General features: G+C 35.5%; 2 protein-coding genes across 2 annotated transcripts in view; both read right to left on the bottom strand.

The window, feature by feature from the left end:
* su(f) (cleavage stimulation factor subunit su(f)) overlaps positions 1-27,747 on the bottom strand; it is a 53,450-nt gene that overhangs the window by 9,596 nt on the left and 16,107 nt on the right. The window lies entirely within an intron of this gene.
* Positions 74-27,747, bottom strand: LOC148274896 (uncharacterized). Its single transcript, XM_088236468.1, has 9 exons — positions 27,656-27,747; positions 19,315-19,593; positions 17,537-17,978; positions 15,466-15,534; positions 13,066-13,224; positions 11,881-11,996; positions 1,972-2,155; positions 1,649-1,717; positions 74-362 (listed from the first exon to the last, which is right to left on the bottom strand). Exons 1-9 carry the CDS (start codon positions 27,745-27,747, stop codon positions 195-197), a joined length of 1,578 nt encoding a protein of 525 aa, XP_088092594.1. The 3' UTR covers positions 74-194.

Genomic DNA, 27,747 nt, shown 5'->3' with positions numbered 1-27,747 from the left:
GCACAGTATTTGCGAGGGAGTGACAGAAAAACAATGTTCAAATACCCATTCATCAAAATCCCCAGGCACCGACTATCCTTTTAAAATGGTGGGTATTCCCCTCCTTCAAACGGGGTATAAAAAATACAAAATCTCGCATCAATATATTTATTTCAACAATCGTGAAAATATTTCCTAGAGAAGTTGAACTATCTTTAATTCTTCGCCGTGCTTCTGCTGGCCATCTCAAACTGAACTAGGAACACTAGATAGGTGGTTACCGCGCCCACTATCATGTACAAGAGGGAGAAGTCCACTGGGAAAAAGCCACAGGCCGTAAACTCTACTTTCTGGTGGTACAGTTGCAAGCTAAACATTTCAACCTAGAAGCATAATAATTACTTTACAAGTGTAAATGTTTATTATATTTGAGCTATAGAGTTAAGCTCGTATAGTACATAGGTCAGAAAATGGTGCAAGATCTTGTGCGGATTGGAAATCGGTAGATAAATACAGACGATCGTCAAGCATACCGTCTTCGTAATTGTCAAAAATCATATGAAAATCATGTTCTAGATAGTATTTTTTGCTTGAATTGGGATTTGTTGGAGTTTATAATCGCTTTGAAGTGCGCACTTTTTATCACAGAAGCCTATTTAAAATAAAAATGAGAACTATTTAAAATAAAAATGAAGTAAGGATCGCGGACTAAATTTTGTAGTCATTAATTGGTTGGATTCGATCATACGACGTGGAGACGACAAGTTGGTAAAACATACCGAGGTAGATAGAAATAATATTTTGAGCATGTCCGAATTTTTGTAGACAAAGATGTAGATGTATTACTTCTATATTACCTTCTCTAAAATGTTCTTCAGCTCTGATGTAATATGTTAACGTTAACAGTTCCCCGGGAAGTTGAATCCAGTCCTTGTCTACAAACATTTAGACAAACTCTAAATATTGTTGATAAATCCACCTGGTCCATGAAGACGTTTAGAAATTGAAAAAATAAAAGTTTCAGGCGTTGCCTAGTATCTAGATGAAATAATTAAATTACACGAATCTCACCCGTATAGATAAGGGTTTCAGCTCTTTAACTTCACAAACAACAACAGATGAAAGAATTGAAGGAATATAGATATTCAAATTTGGGCAGAATGGTGAATGTTACACAGTGTGTAAAGTGGCCACTTAAACAAGCCAATGACAGGTCATAAGCCCTGTAGATGCCTAGACTTCTATATTACCTTCTCTAGTACAGAAGTTAAGTGTACTGTCTCGATATGTACATATGAAGATAGCGTTCATAATCGCGGCACTGGGAGGTAGTATTCAAGGCTCTTGTCTACAAAAATTTGTTCGAAATATTAACAAAACTGTATATGATACTCACACTCAATCTAGTCTCCTCATCCCTCAAAAATTTGCTCAAAATATGAACATAACTGTTTATGATACTCACACTTAATCTAGTCTCCTCTTCCTTTAAAAATTTGCTCAAAATATGAACAAAACTGTTTATGATACTCACACTCAATCTGGACTCATCCCTCAAAAATCTGCTCAAAATATTAACAATACTGTTTATGATACTCATACTCAATCTAGTCTCCTCATCCCTCAAAAAATTGCTCAAAATATTAACAAAACTGTTTATGATACTCACACTCAATCTAGTCTCCTCATCCCTCAAATCTAGATTCAATTGATGAAGCAGGGAGACTGTTCTATCGGCCTAAAATATTACTTTAAATTAAATTTAAATGATAAAAGATTTCACGAATACAGTAGAACCTCTACGCTCTATGTCAGTCATGATAAAAAAATTCAACAAACCTCGTCCCGGGTTTTGGAGCAAACTAACGAAATGATATATATCAAAATGAACATCAAAATTCCCCAGATAGCCGCGGTCCAACCTTTTTGGAACGTGAATAAATACTGATCGTTTTGGCTCAACATCAAGTAGAAAAAGTACAGTTGTATCACCAAATCCACGAACGCCATTCCGGTGATGATGAGAATCTGGACGGAGAACATTTTATTGAATCTGAAGGCCCAGTCGCACATGCGATCGTGTATCTCGCATATCGAGTTCAGATTGTGCGGAGCCATCTCGACTGGGATCATTTTCGCGCGGGGTGCATTTTTCCCGCTGAACTCCGAGTGGACTCTGTGTTTTACAGTCCAAATTTTGCAATTTTGAGGCGGTTTTTTAAAGTACGGACTGGAATTTTTTTTCATGTGGTTATTTAACTCGCGAAATCTGAAAGCAGTTAAACTTTCGGACATTTTTTTTTTTAAAGAGTCATTGACACATTTCTGATCATGCGGTCACAAGAGGAGCAGCATAATGCTCGTACGCAGTGGCGTGCGTTCCATATAGGCACAAAAGCAGTGCCTACCCTACTAGAATTTCATTGAAACAATAATAAAAAATAATTTAACATATACGGTAACTATTTGTAAAATTTGAAAAATGCGCCAAATGTTATTCGGTCAAGTAGTGTTTTGTTCCGATCGTGGCGCCGCTAAAGCTAGGGTTTCCTAGGACAGCGGCGCCCGTATCTTTACGGCCGTAGTGAACGGTGATGCGGTGGACAGCCGTCGTAACGGTGACCAGAGAGTTGTTTCCTAGGAAAACGGTGTTGATAACACCGTTTAAAAATAAAACCACTCTCTAGCAACATCTACGACGGCGGTCCACCGCATCACCGTTCACTACGGCCGTAAAGATACGGGTACCGCTGTCCTAGGAAACCCTAGCTTAAGGGCCAATGTCGGCAGAGGCACGAACTGCCAATGCCTATTTTCTTCATATGAACAAATCTGTATACTTCTACAAAACGTATATGTGTGGGTTTTTTTCAGTTGTAATTACGCGTGTATGGGTAAGTTTGAAGGCACTGCTTTACAAGGGCTTAGGTTTTAGAAAGACAAAACAAAACACACGCCTGTGAGTACAAAAGTTACACACAGCGTGTACAGAGACCCCAACAGGTAAGCGAAACGCCACACCCACAATATAGTTGACCAATTCAATATTTTGATATTATAATAAAATAAACATAATTAAAGGAACATAAACTTATTACACACTGACAAATGTTTCATTTTACAGTGTTTCAAAAAGTTTTTTTTTTGAAGTCAGAAAATTTTGTATTAAAAATATCTAAACAAAGTAAATTAAATTTGGAGCAGCTACGATAAATAAACGAGTTTTGAACATAATTTTTTTTTTGGGCAATGAATTATAAAAAAATGAACTTGTCGTGTTGACTTTACGGGACAATTGATTGAAATACGCTCCGAGAGATATGGACTATCGATAAAATTGTTTAAAATTTTGAAGAGGAAAGACAGATCAGAAATGCTTCTACGTTTAGTAAGGGAAGTTAAACTATGAAAGGAAGAAGAGTCTTCGTACGAGTCAAAATATGTAAGAGATTTACGATCCAGAAGTTTAAGGAATCTATTATGTATTTTATCTAGTTGTGATGTATAAATTGTATATCGAGGATTCCAACAACAGATGCTTGTTTTTGATGCATGTTTGTGTTCTTTTAAGTTGTCTGTGTTGAGGATCTAGTGATTATATTATTTGTGTGTGATGTATTGTTAACAAGTTACCTGCTCCGAACCAAGACAATGTTCCCGACAAACTGAATGATGACTGATGAATTGACCGAAAAACAGTAAATGCAACCAGTCCAGTACACCCAACTCTGTCCGCCTACGGTAACAAACATTACAAAATCCATCGCCAGGATGGAAAACAGCGAGACGTAGGCTAGAGCAGTTCCCAGAACGAAACGCCTGCGCCAAATGGCATACTCCAAATTAACTCCTAAATAGTACAAATCTCTATCAATATCGTCTAAAAATTCCATCAGTTCACAAGCTCTGTGCCGATGCGAGAACGCAATAATCACAGAGACAAAACTCATCAGCGATGAACTCGCCGTCCGGAATGCGTCCGAATACAGGGGTATCTTTTCCTTGTTCGTTTCGAAGTTCGCCCTTTGATACTGGAATGCGGGCACCGCCCCGGTCAGCACGAGCGTCAGGACGAACGCGCTGTAGAAGTTGGTGAATTTGTTGGCGCGCCAAACGGTTTTGCCATTTTGCGTCTGCGCCGAGTACGGCGCTAGGCCAAATATTCGCACGATGCAGTGGATGGGAGATATGACCCAGTACGCGCGCAGGCTTTCCGAATCGTTCGCCATTTTGTAGAATGGTGTGGTCAAGAATTACGAAGCGCAACTTTGCTAGTGTCAATACTTTAATGCAGAGATTAGCAATCTTTTTGATCTATGTTTATGACAAGGAATAATATATTAATGCACCGCTAGTGTCAATACTTTCAGGCAGAGATCAGAAATCTTTTTGGTTTATTTAGGTTAGAGGCATAGAATCAAGAATAGTCCAGGAGCGTAGAATCATATTTGAATACATCGGACTGTGTCCAAAAATCCCCCCACCATGCCCCACTTTCGCCGCGCGCATTCGAGAAGTCACCGCTTAATGTTGCACGGTGGGAAAAAATATAATAAAAGATGAGGAGACTAGATTGAGTGTGAGTATCATAAACAGGTTTGTTTATAACACAAATGTAAGGTAAAAAAAGCAATATTTGTTAATTTCTCTTAAAGCTTTTTGTACACGCGGAAATATTGATTGACACAACAGAGTAGATAAGTAAAGGGTCATTTAATAAGAGTAATTAAATTAATGAACTTTGAACATAAAATATAAAACAAATTTTATTTTACATAAAACGGATATTTTTGTATCATGTCAAATAATATTTGATGTTTTAAAGATAATGTCGGTCAAATGTCCACCACGGCGTTGTTTAATCCGAGGTCCAATTTTAATTAGTTCTCTCATTAGATGAGCAGAGTAGGGTAAAAAAAAATACTACCTTGGAAACACTAACGAAATGTCCATTTTGTTTTCTTCGACAATCTGACAGATGGAAAAATAATTCAATTTTTAAGTAATGCATTTGCTACTTACACATACATTTGCTAATTACACACGAAATGTGAACCCATCCTGTTTCTTCCCAGCAGTATTTCTACACTTTAAAACGACACAACACGGCATAGTTGAATTTAAATCGGAAGTTGCGTACTAAGCGATGTCTACAAAGAAACTATGGGTCGAAAAGTAAAACTACTCTATTAAAAGTAGTTTAGTCGCCCTCTGTTGGATGCGCGTATGCGCTTTCTGGACTATTCTTATTTCTATGGTTAGAGGTATTAACATTTCAGCAGTTTTCATAAAGGAAATATGGAAGTCTAAGCACTTACAGGACTCAACCTATCATTGGCCAGTTTATGTGATCACTTTACACTGTAGGATTTAGGTTGCCGAGGGTTGGGTTGGAGCTCCTACCCCAGTTAGAGATTGACAGAGAAGACACGAGGTTGCTGTTTGATGTTTATTTATTACATGACGAACAAATAATGAATTGAGCTGCGCGAGTATTACGACGATGATGGGTTGAAGAGACTGCACTTGAACCACACACTGGAACTGAGTGACTTCGTCGAGCTGGTCTGACTGACTGAACTGAACTTGTTGGGTTGACTGACGCGTTGCCACGCCCTGAGTTCTCTTTATAGGTGACATTCCTTTGTAGTTCATTTCTTCACGGTAGAGACTATGTGAATGTACTGCAGAATGATGCCCCCGATTTTATGCGCAATACTGTTAGAGTTGCATTATTGGATTCTATAGAAAATGATGACATTGCTTTCTTCGGTCATTTAACTATTTCAGGTGAAACGTTTGAGCACGTGTGTGTCATCGATTATGGACTATGAACTCTACAACCAATGTATAACATATGCCACTCTGCTTAAGTTTAACATGTTCGCGGTTATGCTGACAATAACCGTCAAAATCGTCTCTCACAGCTATAATCTATGTGAAACTGTAGTTATATGGTAGGAGATGTTGTGTCCCTTACTATTCTTGTTCTTAAAGGTGGGGGTCAGTGCTACGCTTTAAACTCCTGGTGTCACTGCGTCCTGTGAAGATCTATTGTGACAGGTTCCTGTAAATAGTCCTCGCCCTTCGGAGGGCTCGGGCCCAAGTCTATAAAGAGCCCGGCGACTGTGTGAAAGGCGAGACTTCTCATTTTGCTAAATCTCCCTCTCCAAGGCAAGATCGAGGGTTCCTGGATTGATATATTGTCCCAACACAACGCCTTAAATAGTTTGTTATTTATTAAAATAAATGTTATTTTGGTAAAATACATTGATTTACTAATATTCAACAACAGCCAGTAATGAGATATTTGATTCCTTGGAAACAGCTGCACTTGATATGGGACTGCAAATCAATGCTGAGAAAAAAAAATGATAACACAGAGCAGAAACCCATCGCACAGAGCAAGAGACAGTATCCAATATAAAGGTTATTTCTCCTTCGAAGTGGTCGAGCAATTCGCCTACCCGGGCTCCAGTATAACAGAGAACAGTGAGGATCCAGCAGAAATCAGAAAAAGACTCACAGCAGCCAGTAAACCACACATGTCTATGCTGCCAGTGTTCAAATCACGTAACGTCCACAGAAAAACCAAAATCACCATTTACAAAACAATAATACAAATCGATTGGCATATGGATTTTAGGTGTTAACACTGACAGTGAAGATGGCTGAGATGCTGGACACTTCAGAAAGAAAAGTACTCCGAAGAATCTGCGGACCAGTGAGAGAGGATAATCCGTGGCGAATTCGGTACAACGAACTGTACAGCATATAACAGGCCCCGAGCATCTCGGAATATATGCATTTGCTTAGATTAAGATGTGCCGGACATGTACAGCAAATGCCTGATTCACGCGACCGTAAAATATTATTGCGTAGACACCAGGGTGGAAGGAGATTAGTGGGAAGACCCGGGCTGAGATGGGAGGATGAAGTGAGATAAGATGGAGCGCAGCTTCTCCTGTGCCTCGATTATGATGGGAAGATATAGACCTCATACCTACCTTGACGGTATATTTTAAGATAAATTCCCTCTGGCGATTATAAAGATATACTACCGACCCCCCATCATCGATATGAAACAAGGGGAAGCGTACGTCACGGTACACATATCTACGATCTAAAATGACATAGCTTCAGTATGACGTAATACCCCCACCGTCAAGTTTTGATGTAAGTACATCGGTTTATACTGATGGGTCTAGAACCCCTCGATACGTTTATCTACGCATTAAAAGTGTCAAAAATTTTGTTCCGCCGAGCAATTTTTCCTTCAATCATGATTTATTACATTTTTAATCGTTTTGATGTTGGCACTTTTTTTCTTAGAAGCCTATTAAAAATATGAGAGAAATAAATACATTTTGAAGTCGAATAAAATTCCGACATAATTGTCACTTTAATAAAACGAACGCCTAGATGTGAAAATAATGTCGCTAGATTCTGTCCTATTAACAAATAAGAGTATCTAGGCGTTAGAAAGTTACCACTTTAAAACCGTCTCGATATATACAGATGAAGATAGCGATCATAATCGAGGCGCAGGTGGCGAATTGGAAGACGGCGGCTGAGGGCAGACAGAGTCGGAGACGAAAGTTTCAGTAGGCCAAAGCTTGATATGGACTGTAGCACTACCGGAGAGAGAGTTGGATACCCCTGCTCTAATGATATTAGATGGGCTTCATTAATCAAAACTGAAACTAAATGCATTTATGTAATTAACCTTCCCTGGACTTAGATATATATATATTAATCCTCAATATTTTGAGCGTGTTCAAATGCTTGTAGACACAGCTGGATTCCAAGAGAAGGAAGAAAACATTTGTAAGAAGAGAATACGGAAGTCTACGTATTTACAGGGCTTATGGCCTGTTATTGGTTGGTTTTTGCACACTGTGTAACATTCCTGTTCATTCTCCGTTGCAACAACTTTTTTTTTTTTTTTTTGTATTTATTTATTTATATTTTTCGCTTACAAACTATAATTAATAATAAAAATAATGTGACCTCACTGGGGTTTCCCATGCCGAGGACACTTAACAATACACTTTTTTGAAATTACATTTGAGAATAAACAAAGAAGACTAACTTAAAAAACAAAGATAATTAACAAATATTCAGACAGTTTTGAAAACAAGGTATTTATGTGCATCTATATTATTTATATTACAAAACACACAATGAAAATAACAAAAACCTAACATAAGCTATACACTTGTGGAGCGGTTGATTCGATATTTGTTTGGGCGAATGAGACAATCCATTTTACTTCTACCTAGCTCTACTATCCATTTTTTTATAGCCTTTTCAAACATTTTCTCGTTACTAATAAAGATCCGAACAACTCGCTAAGCAGGAAATCCAGCCAGTCTGCAAACATTTGAACGAACCAACTGGTATAAGAAGTGTAAAAATTGGAAAATTGTTTTCAGGCGTTACCTAGTAGATTAATTGGTTCAGCCGAATGAATCTCACCCACATGGATGATAAAGGTTTCAGCTCTTTTACTTCACAAAAGTAAACAGATACATGTATAGTTGGACAATCGCATTCCTGACTAAAATGCACCCCTGAGCAGAGTTTGACATTTGCTAAAAGAATTCTTTATTTGAAAATAGAATTCAAACTGAAACAAGTAATTGGGTACCTACTTAAATTAAATATTTGAATATCTATTCCTTTTAGATTTGGAATTCAATCATAAACAAGTACCTACTTACCAATGAACAATAATAATAATGTTTGGATAATTTATATAGCGCCATTTTTGTGAAAATCACCTCAAGGGCGCTGTACAATTAATAAATATCCCAGCACGTCTTGCAGCTACAGAGCGCATGGACACTTGGGATTCTAGTTTCTCGTTTTCAATTAAGATCAATAAAAAAATATAACAGATAGGAGCTAGATTACAGGACGTCTTGCAGCTACAGAGCGCATAGACAGTTAGAAATTTAGCCTCCATTTACACATTTTAAAAATTGACAAATAAATTTAGTGTATTAATGATATTTAAAATATATATATATATATGAATAATAAAAAGGAGTAAGATTACAATACGTTTTGCAGCTACTAAGCGCATAGACGATTGGAATTCTAGACCCCATTTACAAAATTTAGGTATTTTAAAGTTGATATGTATGAAAGCTAGATAACCAATCATCGTGCAGCTACAAAGCGCATGGACGAGTGGAATCCCAGCAAAGTTAAAATGATATCAATAAATTTATAAAAAATAGAGCATAGTAGTAAATTGGTAAGATGGAAGAGTTGAGGAAATGTGGATATTTAAACGTAGGCAGAACGGTGAATGTTACACAGTGTGTAAAGTGGCCACTTAAACCAGCCAATGACAGGTCATAAGCCCTGCAAATGCCTCGACATCCATATTCCCTTCTCAAAAATTTTGATCGGAGTAATGAGTTTAAATCTGACCAGTATATTCATATATGTAAAAAACATCACCTACTGCCTCTGCAAAAACGTCGTGAAATAGCGGATATAATTTATTTACTTAAAATTGCCTCTGGTTCAATTGACTGTCCTGAACTACTTTGCAAACTTTCTATCAATGTTCCTTCCAAAGTTTTAAGAAATAACCCTCTTCTTCACATACCTCTTGTTTCATCTAATTATAGGCAAAATTCATATTTATGGCGTACTTTTAATAATTTTAATGTACTAAATAAATCATTTAATATAGATTTATTTGAAAATAATCTTAATAACGTGCGGCGTTTGCTTTCAAAATAACTCGTAGTATTTTTTTTCTTTTCTTTTAAATTTACATTTAATTACTATTCATTTTATGTTCGAGAATCTTTTTTAACTTACTGTGATGCTACTTGTGAAAACCTGTAATTGGCTTATTTGTTATTTGTTTTGTTATATAAATATGATATAATTATAGCTGTTGGTTATCCAAATAAATAAAATAAAATAAATAAAATAAAATAAAATAACTCCCTAGGGAGAAAATCCAGCCAGTCTTTTTAAATCATTTATTCTGCATACAAAAATTCGTTTTTTTTTTTGTTATAACTCTATTTTATCGTATGTGCGATATGTACATCATGGCTAGTAAAAAGTTACCCTTATTAATTATAATAATGTTTTACTTTATGGCAGGGGTTGATTGATTGGGTACACAATAATGAAAATATATTTTATTTTGTAATCAAGATAAGTACACACGAAGTAATCGAATAAATATTTAATAAACTGATGTACACTTTGCTAAATCAACCTTCGGGTCATTTTATTTTATTTATTTATTTAAATTATCATACATTAAAGTAATTAAAAAAAAAAAACATTCGCAGGATACCCCAAACCGAACAGATGTTTTTGATATTTATTTAATTATTACATATAATATCTTTAACCACAGATGTGTCCTTTTGTAACTCGACTACTGACGTACGAATGACATTCGTCTAATTTGTTAAAGACCTCTGACTTCCATCAAATATAATTGCTGTGTTTATTGATTTCAATATATCGTCGCTGGGCGCGTAACATATCCCATTCGTCGATTTTTCCTAAATGTGTTTCACTTTGGCCCGGTAACATTTTAAATTATATTTCTAAATGTATCTATTTAAATACAAAAAAAAACACATAATTATTTACACGTTTTTTAAAGAAATTTGCACTTTTCCTTCATTTCCTTGCTTAAAAATCGGTTTTTTCACTCTCCTGTGTAATTTCAATTTTGTCACATGGAGGTATTACGCGCCCAGCGACGATCTGTACGTAAATATTTCAAATACAAGGCAAAAAGATAAATAAAACAATAATCATATTCACAGGAAAATACTTATTTATTTATTATTAAGAATTACGGGAACCTCTTTTATTGGATTTATTACGTAGTTATGAGTTTTCATTTAATGTTATTCTTATTTTAAAAAAGTTGCCACTATAAAAATCAATTAAGTCATTTATTTTTTTATATCTGTTTTACGATCTTCCTGAGTGTACGTATCGAGACGTTAAAGGATCCGGCTTTGTAATCTCTCGGTAGATAAATACAGATGATCGTTAAGCATACCGTCTTGGTAACTGTCAAAAGCCATATAAAAAATCCATGTTAAAGCAAGCATTTTTTGCTTGAATCGGGATTTATTGAAGCTTATAATCGCTTTGAAGTGGTCACTTTTTATCACAGAAGCCTATTTAAAATATAAATGAGAACTATTTTAAATTTTAATTTTTAAAGTAAGTTTTCGGGGTCATTCATCGGTTGGATTCGAACATATGATGTCGAGATGACAAGTCGGTAGAACATACCGAGGTAGATAGAGATAGTACAGAAGTTATGTATACAGTCTCGGTATGTACCGATGAAGATAGCCTTTATAATCGCGGCCCTGGGGTGGTATTCTGAATGCAAAAACGCGCGTGTATAACGCATTTTTAACGCGTATTTACGTGCTAAATACACGCTAACAGAGCGATCTCTTTGCGCGCAATTCCGTTCAGAATATCAGCCCTGTTGTGATATGCTGTCCTAATTTAATGCCTTAAATATTTTGTTTTATTTTTGTTGCTTTGGTTTAATAAATTAATGTTCCGGACGCGCTGGAGTTGAATTAAAATCCACCATTAATATTATTATTGTCTCATGTAATGATTTGTTTTATGTTAATACCGAATATTATGGGGCTTCGGTATATGTCGAAGCCAAGTGCTGAATCTACGATAAAGGCGATTTGTTCCACTTTCGGGTTCGACCTTGGCTATTCCGAGGAAAATATGGATTTAATTGGATATTTTTATGTTGATTTTACGTCATTTGTGTATGTTTATTATTGATGTGTTCATTTTCGTGTGTTGCGCGCTGCGTGGCATACTGTCGATTGAACCCGCGCGCGCGTGAGCGCCGCTATTTACGATGCCGGCCGTCGGGCAGAGTGGGAGTGGAAGGGGGGCCGAGCGAGCGGTCTCCCGTACCCCCACTCCCCAGCGGCGGGCGCGCGCGCGGACATCGGGCAGCGTGCCTCCGGCGCCTTATAAAGGGTACGATTTTTAATAAACATTCAGTTCGCTGCGGACACTGAAGTTGTGTGTTTTATTCTACACGTCCGCCCTCTCCGCCTCCCGACGGACTTCGTGCTTCGCTGCTGGCTTCCGCCTCGATTGCCCTAACTGCAGTCGCCTCTCTGGATCAACAAGACGTATTGGAATGTTGGAACCAGGAAGACGAAGCCGCCATGCTCCCTGTAGCGGGTCGGTTACAATGAATTTGAATGTTAAACTGCAATCCTTTAAATATTTTATTTTATTCAGAAAACTTACAGTCATACATAACAGTATTAAAAACAACGATTTTCTAACATAAAAAGACCAATTAAGTTTTCATAAATTATGCAAAAGATTTAAACATTAAATGTGACAAAAAAAAACAAATAAATAAGAAAATAATAATTGTTAACATTTGCGTTTTCCATGGAGGTTATCATTGGTAATAAATAAAAATAGCGAATGCACACTCCGAGCCATCCACGCACACACACATGAACGTGCATATAAAACATACACAAACATATACATAGCATAAACCACTCGAGATGCACATTCAGCAACTATCCCAAATAATCAACTCCATGAAGAAATTTTCTGTACAAATGCAACGTGCAGTTAAAAATGTCTACATCAATACTGGGTCCATTATAATTTCTACAGGCACGTCTAATGAATGAATTCGAGGTACAATTGTTTTTACACGTTGGTGTATAAAAAGGGGAATTTAATCTGGTACAGCTAAGAGGACAACGGAAACCAATATTTTGTAAAATGTACGGCGAATCAACCATATTATTTAGAAGTTTGAAAATAAAAATTCAATCACATGTCAGACGCCTTTTTTGTAGTGATTCTTTATTAAAATTAATCAAAGATGCGCCGTAATCATTTTCAATGCTACCAAAACGAAAATAACACATCGAAAGGTAAAAGGGGTAAATAACTGATACTCATAAATTGAATTTTGCAGGAGAGTCAAAAATTAAGGAAAATTTGTCACAAAAAAGATATTAGGTATTTTACATTTGGGATTTTATCACCATAAATTTATGCAACTGTGGCTCTGCCGGCCATCTCAAATTGGACCAAGATGACGAGATACGTGATTACAGAGCCGATCATACAACACAGCATGGTAAAGTCTATGGTGAAGAAGCCGCAAGCGGTGATTTCCAATTTCTGATGCAACAGTTGTTGGGAAAACATCTCGACCTAAAACACATGCATATTCCTATATTGCACAGACTATGCCCAGAAAGAGGGAAATTTCCTTAGAGTAATAATGCGTAACTTAGAGATGAGCCCAAACGTAGAAAAATCATTATTTTACTATTGTGTATTAAGTTAGCTACAGTTCGCAGCAAAACAATGGGCCGTACTAAAGAACGGCACCTTTCTTCTCAGAATTTCCCCTTAGCTTTGCTAAACGCTGTATAAAACAAAATACGCAGCAGCGTTGGAAGGATCATTACCGCGCTTCTTCTACATGTAAAATCACTAAACCCAACGCTGGCTGGTGCAACAAACTTCCGTCATCATCACCAAAGTACTTTTGAAACGACCCAAAGTTTTACCGGACACGGAGCTATGAGAATTTATCTATATAAGTTTAAATTAAGGAATGATAACTATTGTCCATGCGATGATATTTCTTCACAGAGTATCGAACATCTGTTATTTCAGTGCCCATTTTTCAGTTTACAACGCCATAATCTTGAAGCAGAATGCAGGAAAGATGGAATATCCTGAACAGATATCCACACTGTAGTAAAAAGTAGTTATCACGCGCCATTGTTCTTGAACTTTGCGACAATGGTGATTGGACTCAAAAAGGTGATAAACCAAAATCAGTGATCGAACAGCCCATTTCCAAGACAAACAAAAACGATTTTTTCCGAGTACCTTAGCCTTGTACATGACACGTAAGGCTACTAAATACAGGGGTCCAAATACATATTTTGAAAAAATAAAAAAAATGGGCCGTACTCAGGTCGAGAATGGCCAAATGGATATTAATTTGCATTGTAAATACTGTGTATGTATATGTACCTGTGTTTTTATTATTGCAGGGTTATTCCAATTATTTTTTCTATAATTCGCCTATATTTATTTTATAAAACTTAAAATACATGTGTGTGTTTATTTTTTTATTTATTTATTCATTTCATTCACAATATACTTGTGCTACATTTATTGAGACATAAATCCCAACTCCGTGAAACCGAAGTCCTGTGTTGAGTTTGTTTGTTTGTCCGTCACATCTCCGAAACGGCGAGTCGTAGCGGCCAGAAATTTGGACATGTCATTTTAGATGCGATTTCAAGGTTAACGTTGCTATTTTAGAGTAAAATTTTAATCGACCTCTACTCGATAAAGCCACGAACTTTATGTGAATGTCATTATCAACAATAAACATACTTTAATTCACAAATTTATCCCCTATATTAAGAAACACAGTATCTGAAGTAAATATGTTGATATAAGGAAAGTTTTTAAGCAACATAATACACCTGTCTGGACAATAAATGCCAAAAATCAAGGCAAAGTCCAATGACCCACAAGACAAACTTTTCCTAAATATATCCAGTCTCTCACAACGTCGATTTAATGCAGATTTAATTTGCATGTTTAAGATACTTAACAGTTTATTTGATGTCCCGACTATTCTCCAACAAATATCTCTTAATATTCCTTCGAGTAGACTCAGAAATAATAAAATTCTGTTCCTCGGTCATCATCGTTTCTATGTGCCTCTACCCAGAATGATTAGATTTGTAAATGAAAATCAAGATCTAAATTATTTTGATTGTAAATTGAGTTTTTTTACAAATAGGCTGAAGAAATATTCCCAATAAATGAACTGTAAATTTGTAGAATTTACCTGGATTCCATAATGCCTGTCTAATGTATTAACTTGTCTTTGTTGCATTGCTTCTATTATTTATTACTGTATTATTATTGTTTTTCGTTATATAATTTGTTTAAATTGGACATTGTCCGTAAATTTGTCAAAAAAATCAAATAAATAACGGGAAAATATTCCAAATCAATTACCTGTGAAAACTGACTCCTTTAACAGCTTTGACGCTCCTACTGCTGCAACCAAACATACTGCAATTCACCATAGTGGATTTTTATTTATTGTAACGTAAATATCCAAGTTATTTACAAACAAAGCCAAGCACAGCGACAAAAGCATAAGATAGAACCGCTATGTGTTTGTTGTCAAACAAAACAAAATGGCCGCCAATTTGTTTCTAACCAACAACGCTTGCGTTCTAGGAAACATAGTGATAGGGCTTCTCTATAGGTTGACGCCTTATTACTCCGAGGTTTAAATATTGAATTATTTTTCAACGTGATTCCCGATTTTTGAAAACACAATATCGCAATGTAGATCATTCACACACAAGACATATTTGATATAATAAAGTTACAAGTTTTATTACTTACGCTGGTTTTCATACTTTCATCGGAAAAGATATATTTATTTTGATGAATCAAAACGCTGGGTTCTAGTGCCTACAAAAATGACAAATTAATTAACAATACGATTAAGATTTGTACTCGTCTCCGTCAGTTGCATGTTGTTTTGATTGGTGTCCTGGCGAAGAGACGGGTACGTCTCGAAACCGGCAGACAGAAAAGTCGGTAAGTGGTTATATATAAATATTATATAACATTTAGCCTAGACTTCTATATTACAATCAAACATACAATCACGCCGTTTCCCCGTAGGGGTAGGCAGAGAGGATAGAACTATATTCATACGTCTTCTCATGCACGCACGCCGATTATTCCTACTCTTGGCATGTCCATTTTCAAGTATTTGATGGACTCGATCGTGCCATGTCTTTCTCGGTCTTCCTCGTTTTCTGCATCCATCAACATTCGCATACTAGATCTTTTTGGCCGTTCTTTCGCTGTCCATTCGCTCTACATGTCGAAACCAACGCCGCAGCACCCCTTTCTTGATTCTGTCGATGATGCATGTCTCAGCCTTACACAGTTCACGGACCTCGACATTTGTGCACCTATCATACATCGTTTTACCATACATTCGCCGTAGGGATCGCATTTCGACAGCATTCAACCTACTTTCATAATTATGTTTACAATTCCATACTTCGTTCCCATACATTAGAGTTGGGACTAGAACTCCATTGTGAACTGCTAGTTTTGCCTCCTGCTACAAACATGTGTTTGCCAAAGTAGATTTCAGTGCACCGTTCACCTGTTCCCGGCACTCACCCTCCTTTCCATCCCTAGTAAACAAACTTCCCAGGTACACAAATTCTCACATTTAGTTATATTTTCACCCCTTTCAAAAACCATCACTTTCGATTTATCATCATTCATAAGCTTCTATATTCCTTATCTAAAATGTTCTTCATCTCTGTTGTTATATATAAATATCAATAACTCCCCGGAACCCGATTACAATGGGATTTTAACATTTATGGGGGATTCGAATCCCCCTATAGTCTTTAAAATATAGCATGATTAGAATGACAGATGTCAGAAAAACTGATGACATAACTTTGTAGTAACGTCTAAGGAGTTATTTATATTGACACACGAAAAATCATTTGTATCTGGCGTGTTAATTTATTTTTTTATTAGAACGCTTGAAACATTAATCAACATTAATGTATAAAATCAGCTTTAAAACTAAAAATAAACTAAAATAAACCTAATTATTAACGACGTTCTTACAAGGTTACATCATTTTTCAAAAACGTTAGAGATGGGACCAATTGATCAATGTAATTTGATCGAATAAAAAAATAGTTTGATAGTTCACGAAAAAAGTATAAATGTCTTATTTTTTGGTGAATAATTGTCTTAAATACACTATAATAGGCTTGTTTTTGCGTTTTTATATCAATTTTCGGAAACAGAGTTTTATGTTTGCATGAAAAAACTGATAAAATCGATTTGATCAGTAATCAGTAATTTCCCATCACTATTGACATAAGTTTGACAGCTGTCATTTAATCAAGCTAAATTTTAAGGACTATAGGTTAAACATGTTCATGCAAATATACTCATTTTCGTACACAAATATCGGTTTTTCTTTATAGACAGCCGAAGATAACTCTTTAACTCTAAATTTAGTCAGTGGATGTTTGTCCTAATCAGTGCACGTGTGTCCTTATCAGTACATGTTTGTCCTAATCAGTGCATGTTTGTCCTAATCAGTTAATGTTTGTCCTAATCAGTGCATATGTGTCCTAATCAGTGCATGTTTGTCCTAATCAGTGCATGTTTGTCCTAATCAGTAGTGCATGTTTGTCCTAATCAGTGCATGTTTGTCCTAATCAGTGCATGTTTGTCCTTATCAGTGCACGTGCTTATTAACCCATTGCAACACAAAGCCGGCGAACCGCCGGCCAAGGTCAATTTGTCACTGACACATAAAGTTTTATGTTATTTTTGTTCAGTTTCTTGTATTTATGTTTCTTCGTGTAACTGTTGTAATCAGCTTAGGCCGTACGTATTAAAAATAAATAAATGATCTCACCGCTTCCTTGATGAGCGCGCAAATAAAAAAAAGCGCGAAGCTCAAGCAAAAGAACCAGATTCCGAACGAAGCTGCCGTCCAGGACTTCTTCAAGCTAAACTCATAATTCTGGTTATTGCTCAGCATCAAGTAAAAAAAGTACAGTTTGATGACGAGTAATATAAACGTGATCCCCACGATGAACAGCATTTGGGCCGAGAACATTCTGTTCAAACTTTTCCCCAGTTCGCACAGACGGTCGTGCATCTCGGATATTTTGTCCAGATATTCGCAAGCCCTGAACTCCACGACATGAACGCCCCGGGAATCTTTTTTATTATCTAGCGTTGAATTATTTGCAATTTTTCCACGGGTTTCAGTCGTCCACGCGTCGGTTTTTACATAAGGGCGTTTCATATCTCCGACATTAAGAGTTTTCACGCAATTGTTGAGCATGATAAATCTGAAATATAGAATAACATCGAGATTTTGATTTAACGACAAAGAAAAAAAAATAATAAAAAACATGTAATTTTTCAGTTTTATCCATAGAATTAAGAAAAGTCCAGAAGAAGCGTACATCGGACTGTGTCCTCCCACTATGCCCCACTTTCGCCGCGCGCATTCGCGATGTCGCCGCGTAATGTTGCACGACGAGAAAAAATATAATCATAACACAAATGTAAGGTAAAAAAAAAAGAGCAATCTGTTAATTTCCCTAAAATTTTATTGTGCACGCGGAAATATTGATTGACACAACAGAGTAGATAAGTAAAGGGTCATTTAATAAGAGTAATTGAATTAATGAACTTTGAACTTAAAATATAAAACAAATTTTATTTTACATAAAACGGATATTTTTATATCATGTTAAGTAACATTTTATGTTTTAAAGATAATGTAGGTCAAATGTCCACCACGAGTTGTTTAATCCGAGGTCCAAATTTCATTAGTTCTCTCATTAGATTTTTTTTTAAAAGGAATGATCCGCTAAGCCTCTATTTTGAGACTTGTCAGCGGGTGGGATAGAGAGGATATGGAAGGAGGTAATGAAAAATACACCACAACACCTAGACCAATTGAGAAAAAATCTATCTTGGATTTTTTCTTGCAACTGGCGGGAATCGAACCCGCGACGCCAGTTTCGCAGATAGCTGTCTAACCAACTGCGCCACGGCGCCTGTCAGATGAGCCAAGTAGGGAAAAAAATTTACTACCCTTGCAACACTAACGAAATGCCTATTATGATATCTTCGACAATCTGACAGATGGAAAAATAATTCAATTTTTAAGTAATGTATTTGCTACTTACACACTCATTTGCTAATTACACATGAAATGTGATCCCATACTGTTTCTTTATGATCCTAGCAGTATTTCTACTCTTTAAAAGGACACAACACGGCATAGTTGAATTCAAATCATGCGTACTGAGCGACGTCTACATAGAAACTAATGGGTTAAAACGTAAACCTACTCATTTATGAGTAGTTTAGTCGCCTTCTGTTTGATGCTCGTATGCGGTTTCTGGACTATTTTTAATTCTATGGTTTAATCTGTAACTGTAACTGAGAGGGTGAATCATCGGTATATACAAATATTTAATAACATTTAAAAATGGATACATTTATCTAATAAGCTTGTCATATGATAAAAAATTTAGCGCGATAGATCTTTTTAACGAAAAAAATACTGTTATTATTATTTATTTATTGTTTATTACTATGACTGTGTTGGTTTCAAAAATAAATTAATTAATTTTTTTTTTTTAATAAAATTAGCAATCAAATAAAACTTACCTTTCTCTGATGAGTATAAGAAACGCACACATGTAGATAATTGTGTGCGCGTGTATAATGAAACTGAATATACATGTGACCCAATACCAAACCATGCTGTAGTTGGTTGCTATAAATATTTTAAAATCTGACACGATAAAAGTATACAGTAGTAAAAGTAGCAACACCAACATCACAATGAAATGCTTGCGAGTCTTTCTATGGTTGATAATGGAGCCGAGCCTCATTAGGTCCGCGTCAAACGCGTCCAAGTCGCGCATGAACTTACAGGCCTCATACCTGAAGATTAAAACAGACAACTTATTAATGATCACCATTGTGCCTATCGTTAGCTGGCTTCCATTATATTAAGTCTGTTCAAATCTCAGAGTAATAATGCGTCAACCTGCAGAGAAGCCCTATCACTATGTTTCATGGAACGCGAGCGTTGTTGGTTAGCAACAAATTGACGGCCATTTCGTTTTGATTGACAACATACGCGTAACGTTTCTATCGGACGCTCCGTCAGTCATGATAAAAATTATTCAATTAAACCTCGTCCCGGGTTTTGGAGCAAACTGACGAAATTATATATGGCAAAATGAACGTCAAAATTCCCCAGATGGCCGCGGTTCAACCTTTTTGGAATGTGAATAAATACTGATCGTTTTTGCTCAACATGAAGTGGGAAAAGTACAGTTGTATCACCAAATCCACGAACGCCATTCCGGAAATGATGAGAATCTGGACGGAGAACAGATAATTGAATCTGAAGGCCCAAATTTTGCAATTTTCCGGCGCTTTTTTTAAGTACGGACTAGATTTTTTTTTCATGTGGTTATTTATCTTGCTAAATCTGAAATCAATTAAAATCTCAGAGTAATAATGCGTCAACCTATGGAGAAACCCTATCACCGTGTTTCATAGAACGAAAGCGATGTTGGTTAGCAACAAATTGGCGGCCATTTTGTTTTTTTTTGACAACATACGCGTAACGTTTCTATCGGATGCTTTTGTCGCTGTGCTTGGCTTTGTTTGTTGGATATTTACGTTATAATAAATAAAAATCGACTATGGTGAATTTCAGTATGTTTGACAACAACAATAGAAGCATCAAAGGTATTAAAGGAGTTAGTTTTCACAGGTAATTGATTTCGAATATTTTCCCGTGATTTATTTTATTTTTTCAACAAATTTACGGACAATTTAAACAAATTGTATAACGAAAAACAATAATAATATAGTAACAAATAATAGAAGGAATACAACAAAAAAAGCAAAGACAAGTTAATACATTAGACAGGCATTATGGAATCCAGGTTCATTAAACAAATATACAGTCAATTTATTGGGAATATTAATTCAGCCTATTTGTAAAAAAACTCAATTTACAATCAAAATAATTTAGATCTTGACTTTCATTTACAAATCTAATCATTCTGGGTAGAGGCACATAGAAATGACGATGACCGAGGAACAGAATTTCATTATTTCTGAGTCTACTTTAAGTAACATTAAGAGATATTTGTTAGAGAATACTCGGGACATCAAATAAACTATTAAGTATCTTAAACATGCAAATTAAATCTGCATTTTTTATTTATTATAACGTAAATTGGATATTTACGTTATAATAAATAAAAATCGACAATGGAATTGCAGTATGTTTGGTTGCAGCAATAGGAGCGTCAAAGAGGTTAAAAGAGACAGTTTTCACAGGTAATTGATTTAGAATATTTTCCCATATTTACATTGATTTTTGTCATTTTTGTCATTTGTCCCGACACCTGTATTATGTTGCCTGTATTATGGCGGCCTCCACGGTGTAGTGGTCAAGACGCTTGACTCACACACGGGAGGTTCCGGGTTCGATTCCCGGTGAGAACATAAAAATTAAATGTGATTTTTCTCAAGCATGGGTGTTCTGTGATGTAATTGGGCCTGCTGGCCTGTTGTAATGCAAAAAAAAAAAAAACTTTCCTTATATCAACATATTCACTTCAGATACTATTTTTTCTCAATTTAGGGGATAAATTTGTGAATTAAAGTATGTTTACTGTTGATAATGACAGTTGATTACGGGAAATATGTCGTGGCCGCACTAAGCATCCATATAAAGTTTGAGTTTTTATCGAGTAGAGGTCGATTCAAATTTTACTCGAAAATAGCAACGTCAACCTTGAAATCGCATCTAAAATGACGTGTCCAAATTTCAGGCCGCTACGACTCGCCGTTTCGGAGATGTGACGGACAAACAAACAAACTCAACACAGGACTTTGGTTCCACGGAGTTGGGATTTATGTCTCAATAAATGTAACATATGTATATTGCGAATAAAATGAATAAACAAATAAAAAAATAAACACACACATGTATTTTCGGTTTTATAAAATAAATATAGGCGAATTATAGAAAAATAAAATTGGAATAACCCTGCAATAGTAAATACATAGGTACTAAATTAAGAGTATTTACAGTGCAAATTAATATCCATTTGGCAATTCTCGACCTGAGTACGGCCCATTGTTTTGCTGCGAACTGTAGGTAACTTAATACCCAATAGTCATAGAATGGTTTTCTTACGTTTGGGCTCCTCTATAGCTTGGCGCATTATTACTCTGAGTAAATAACTGATGCTCATAAATTGAATTTTGCAAGAGTCAAAAATTAAAGTAAATTTGTTGCAAAAAAGATTTAAGGTATTTCAAATAAACAAACAGCCGCGTGATATCCTACGAAGAATAGCCTATTTCAGACATGGGGGTATAGACGCAAACTTTGAAATCTCCACCAAAAACGGAAAATCAGTTATTGATGCCAAAATAAACTTTACGTAAATAATAGCGTGATTTAAAACCGTCTCTAAATCTTGCAAAAACAGATTTCAATAGCGGTTTTCCTAGATTTAGCTAAACCATTTGATACCATCTCACATAAAATACTAATTAAAAGATTACAAAATATGGGCATTAAGGGAATGATCACTGATTGGTTTAGAAGTTACGCAATAGATTACAAAAAGTAAAAATTGGCGATGAACTAAGTAATGCTGCAGAGTTAGACTATGGTGTTCCCCAAGGAAGTACATTTGGGACCGCTACTATTCTTAGTATATATTGTCGGACTTTGTAGGAGTGAATCTCTCGGAAAAATAATATTTTTCGCTGATGATACAGTATTAATGTATAGTGCCTAAAATTGGGCAGAAGTTCGTGACAAAGCTAACAAAGATACGAGTATGATGAGGGTAAACAATTGGTTGAATGACAATTTGCTTACTGTCAATGCAGAAAAAACGAATTTTATCTGTTTCAGCCCATTTTCGGTGGGACAACCAAACTCCGGGTATGAATTAAAGTTACATCATTGCATAATTAATATATATTGTAAATGTACAATATTGGAAAATGTCACTAGTGTAAAATATTTGGGCTTAAAAATAGATAAATTTATGAGATGGAACCTACAAACTGAAGAAATTTCTAATAAAATAAAACGTTTGATTATTTTTTTCATACGTCTAAGAAATATACTAAGGATTAAAGAACTAAAACAATTGTATTATGGATTGGTAAACTCAATACTGACGTATGGTCTTATTGGCTGGGGAAGCTGCACTAAAACGACTGGCTTCAGCAGCTGTAGCTCAAAAATCAGTGATAAGAGTTATATTAAAAAAACCATACCGATATCCGAGTGATTCGCTCTTCAGAGAATTTCAAGTGCTGGATATTCGTCAACAGTATATATTGAGGTCAGTAGCGGTCACACATCTCAACAGGGAAAAATACGCAAGGGTTTGTCGTGTTCATAATACTAGACACTCTAATAAGGATCTGATTCTACAGAGAAGAGTTAATACTTTTTTGGCTCAAAGGCAGCAATATTATATAGGCCCGAGGGTATATAACCTTATCCCAGATTCGTCGTAATGTGGTGGGATTGCCAGGCTAAGGAAGGTGTCGACTGCGTTTTTATTCCATATTGGTCGGAGGGAGTCAGAGAAATTGTTGTCCGATGTAGAAGGACGTAAGCTTGTTTTTCTAGTAATGACTTAGAATTTAGAGATTTTGGTATTATTTATATTTTCTCTGGATATTTATTGTTTATTTTTAAGACTAAAAAAGCACACATAATGATAAAACTGTAATTACTTTTTAATATTATTATAAAATACATAATTGACTGCCTTAGAACGGGGAAGCTATCCCTAGTTAGGCAGTTTAGATGAACCAACAGCAAAAATAAAAAATATGTATGTTTATTTTTTTTATTAATATCCCTACAGAGATGAGGTAGAATTTTTTCAAATTCAGGATTATGGATATTCGAGCGTTTACAGGGCTTATGACCTGTCATTGGCTGGGTTAAGTGGCCACTTTACGTTTTACAACATTCCCCATTCCGCTTATTAGCGAATATCGACACAGGTAACATTTTTTTGATTTTTGTATATATGTTATTAAATGAGAGAGAAAACTCGGGAGAAATCCAGATTTGTGTTTGTACAAAATACACATACCAAAAAATAATGTTGTATGTATGTTTACTTTTACTACTTAATCAATTTGCTGTATAAATAATTACTTGTAAATTGCTGTAATAAAAATGTAAAAGATAAATAAATAAAAAAATAATAATAAATAAAAAATTATACTACTTGACACCGCAAACTTGAAGCATAATTACAAATCTCACAATTCTTTCTTCAAAGTTTTTGGCCAATATCTCAGTAATGGAGATTTCTAAGTGTTCTTTTAATACCCTCATTTACACATTTGGAAAAATTGATAATTTTTATGTCGTAATGCCAGCTACCTCCTAAATCAGGCTGGTTATGTGAAACTGTTTTTAGAGCAGTGTGGCAAAATCATGCCCGCCCCCGACGAATATGAAAAAATGTAAATCTGTTTCTTAAATAACAGTTTTTGACAGTGCGGCTCGTCACAAGTAACAGTCTAATTTATTTTTGTGAATCTGCTCTAGCTGATGACGAATCTACAGATTTTAGCTTGATGGAGGTTGGCAAGGCTGGCTCTCACTTAGAGGACGGCGAAAGTTCTCACGCACTAGTCCCAAGTGCTAGCTCTCCATGGCCCCCTCTAGATTACGCTCATGTTTCCATGGCTTGTGATTCTCTGTGCCCGGGCGCATGAAGAGTACATAATAATGGTCATTATCAGAAATACAGTAAAACCTCGTTTTTACATTCCTCAATTTTACGCTTTTGACGCCGAAATACTTAGGTCCCATTTTTTCCATACATTCTCATTAAAATATGCCCCAATTAACGGGTTTTTTGTAACCTCGGTTTTACGTTTATTAACTTTTTAATTTGTGAAAAATGAAAATTTTACAAGTTGGCAGAAAAATTGTAAAAACCTCCTTGGCGGCCTCCGCGGTGTAGTGGTCAAGACGCTTGACTCACACACGGAAGGTTCCGGGTTCGACTCCCGGTGAGAACACAAAAATTAAAGTGTAATTTTTCTCAAGCCCGGGTATACCGTGATGTAATTCACCACTGTAATTAGGCGTCCTAGCCTGTTGTGGTGCAAAAAAAAAATATATATAAAACTGTCATAATTGGTGATTAACAGGGTGTATATATAGTTGGATAATTTATATAGCGCCATTTTTGTGAAAATCACCTCAAGGGCGCTGTACAATTAATAAATATCCCAGTACGTCTTGCAGCTACAGAGCGCATGGACGGTTGGGATTCCAGTTCCTCGTTTTCAATTAAGATCAATAAAAAATTATAACAGATAGGAGCTAGATTACAGGACGTCTTGCAGCTACAGAGCACATAGACAGTTAGAAATTTAGCCCCCATTTACACATTTTAAAAATTGACAAATAAATTTAGTGTATTAATGATACTAAAAAAAAATAAAAATAATATGAATAATAAAAAGGAGTAAGATTACAACACGTCTTGCAGCTACTAAGCGCATAGACGTTTGGAATTCTAGACCCCATTTATAAAATTTAGGTATTTTTAAGTTGGTATATGAAAGCTAGATAACCAATCATCGTGCAGCTACAAAGCGCATGGACGAGTGACATGATGTAATTCACCACTGTAATTAGGCGTCCTAGCCTGTTGTGGTGCAAATATATATATATATAAATAAAACTGTCATAATTGGTGATTAACAGGGTGTTCTTTAAACCCTGTCACATCCGAAACCACAATGATCAGTATGAGCAAGAAGACATATTAGCATATTGAAAAAAATATTTAGAAGAAATAAAATTTTCAATAATAAAATATAAAAAAAAACAAATGGTTGCTTACTTCTGCAGGGGAGAAGTGAGGGGAGCGCGGTGCAGTATCAGATTCCCCCCTCCCCCTCCTCGTTTCTTCCCTACAGAAGTAAATAACAATTTGCTTTTTTTGATATTTTGTTTTCGTTCTAAAAAAATATTTTAATATGCCAATATGTCTTCTTGCTCATACTGATCACCGTGGTTTCGGATGTGACAGGGTTTAATGAACACCCTGTATATATATATATATATATATTGACCTATGATTTCATTGAAAATATTTTGTATTGTTTCAATCAACACTACAATGTGTTTTTTTTATTAAATTTAAAAAAAACCCCGTTGAAATAATTCTATGTAGGCACTTAACCTTAAAAACACGAAAAAAAAAAGTTGAATTTGCATACATGGACAATGTCCGTTAATAAATAAATTAATAAAATGCATACAAAGATTTTTTCCCTAAATATTGGGAAATTTTATTTATATGGTATCTTTTTTTTAGTATGGCACCACAGAATTTCAACTGTCATTTACATCGCGGACTGTTTCACACTTTTATGATAACTGTTTAAACTATCCCCTTTTCACATTATGTGTGTATAACATCAAATAATATTTATATTGCCATTTTTTGAAACTTTCTGCATCGTAATTTATTGTTATAAAGACTTTATTCTTCCTAAACATGCGTCAGCCGCATGTCACAATTTAGTAAAATGTCAAAATTAGACACTTGAACAAAATGGTCAATTACACTGAACCTACTTTGAATTTAGTTTATTTATTTATTCATATTTTTTGCTTACAAACAATAATTAATAATAAAAATAATGTGACCTCACTGGGGTTTCCCGTGCCGAGGACACTTAACAATATTATTTTTTTTAAATTACATTTGAGAATAAACAAAGAAGACTAACTTAAAAAAAGGAAGATAATTAACAAATATTTAGACAGTTTAAAAAACAAGGTATTTATGTACATCTATATTATTTATATTACAAAACACACAATGAAAATAACAAAAACCTAACATAAGCTATACACTTGTGTAGCAGTTGATTCAATATTGGTTTGGGCGAATGAGACAATCCATTTTACTTCTACCTAGCTCCGCTATCCATTTTTTTATAGCCTTTTTAAACATTCTCTCGTTACTAATTGTTTTAATGGATAGTGGAAGTAGGTTATAGATTTTAATTGAATAATACTCAAAATCCCTTTGTCCGAAAGTGGTTTTAGTTTGTATTTGTTTAAGTTGTCTATGTGTTGAGGATCTAATATTATTTGTATGTGATGTATTGTTTGATACAACAACTACGCATTTTTTAATTACCTTGATTTTATTCACAATTTTGGGCACGCGCGGCTCGGCGCCTTTTGACAGATCGATTGAGTTTCGAATTTTTTTTAACGTAAAACCGGGCTTTCGAAAAACGTTAATTGGGGGAATATTTAAGTGAGAATATATGGAAAAAATGGGACCTTAACATTTCGACGTAAAAACGAGGTTTTACTGTAAACATAGAGGTCAATGCTTATACCTGTATTGGAATGCAAGATTTATAGATATAAACTGCAGAGTTAAAGAACAAATTGTTCTGAAAACATCAGACAGAAAGGGAATCGAATAGGTCTCAGTTGCGAAGTCCTTCTGGATGCAAATCACGACGGGAATGAGGCCCACGCACATGAAAAGTGTTATTAAAATGTTGTGACATTCGGTGAGCGGGGTGACTTTATAAAATGGCCGGCCTTTCCACGTCTTCAGCGAGTACGGAGCTAATCCGAGTATCCTGACGGCGCAATAAACCGGCGATAGCGCCCAATATGCGCCGGAAGTATTTGGAGACATTCCGATGAGACGATCGCTCAGACTCATTTGAATGTCCGAGTCGAGAAACTGAGGGGAAACAAGGCTGTTTTCTTTTCTTTGTGGATTCAGGTCGGCGTAAATAATTAATAGTGTTAAAATATTTTAAGCAATCAATAATATGATCAACTAAATTGAAATATACATATTATTTACATTCATATTACGAGCAGTAGCGGCGTTAGGGTAGGGCGCCAGATATAAAGGGGCGCTACAGGCGCCCCATTTTATCCCCTCGCTCATCGAGCGAGTCCAACTTACTCGTAAATTTCCTAAATCTGGCGACAAACTCGTTATAGTGGCCCAT

The sequence above is a fragment of the Micrasema longulum genome, unplaced genomic scaffold (assembly GCF_059751315.1).
Source record: "Micrasema longulum isolate JH-2025_06_02 unplaced genomic scaffold, ASM5975131v1 h1tg001558l, whole genome shotgun sequence".
NCBI lineage: Eukaryota > Metazoa > Arthropoda > Insecta > Trichoptera > Brachycentridae > Micrasema > Micrasema longulum.
This window is presented reverse-complemented; position numbering and strand designations above follow the sequence as displayed.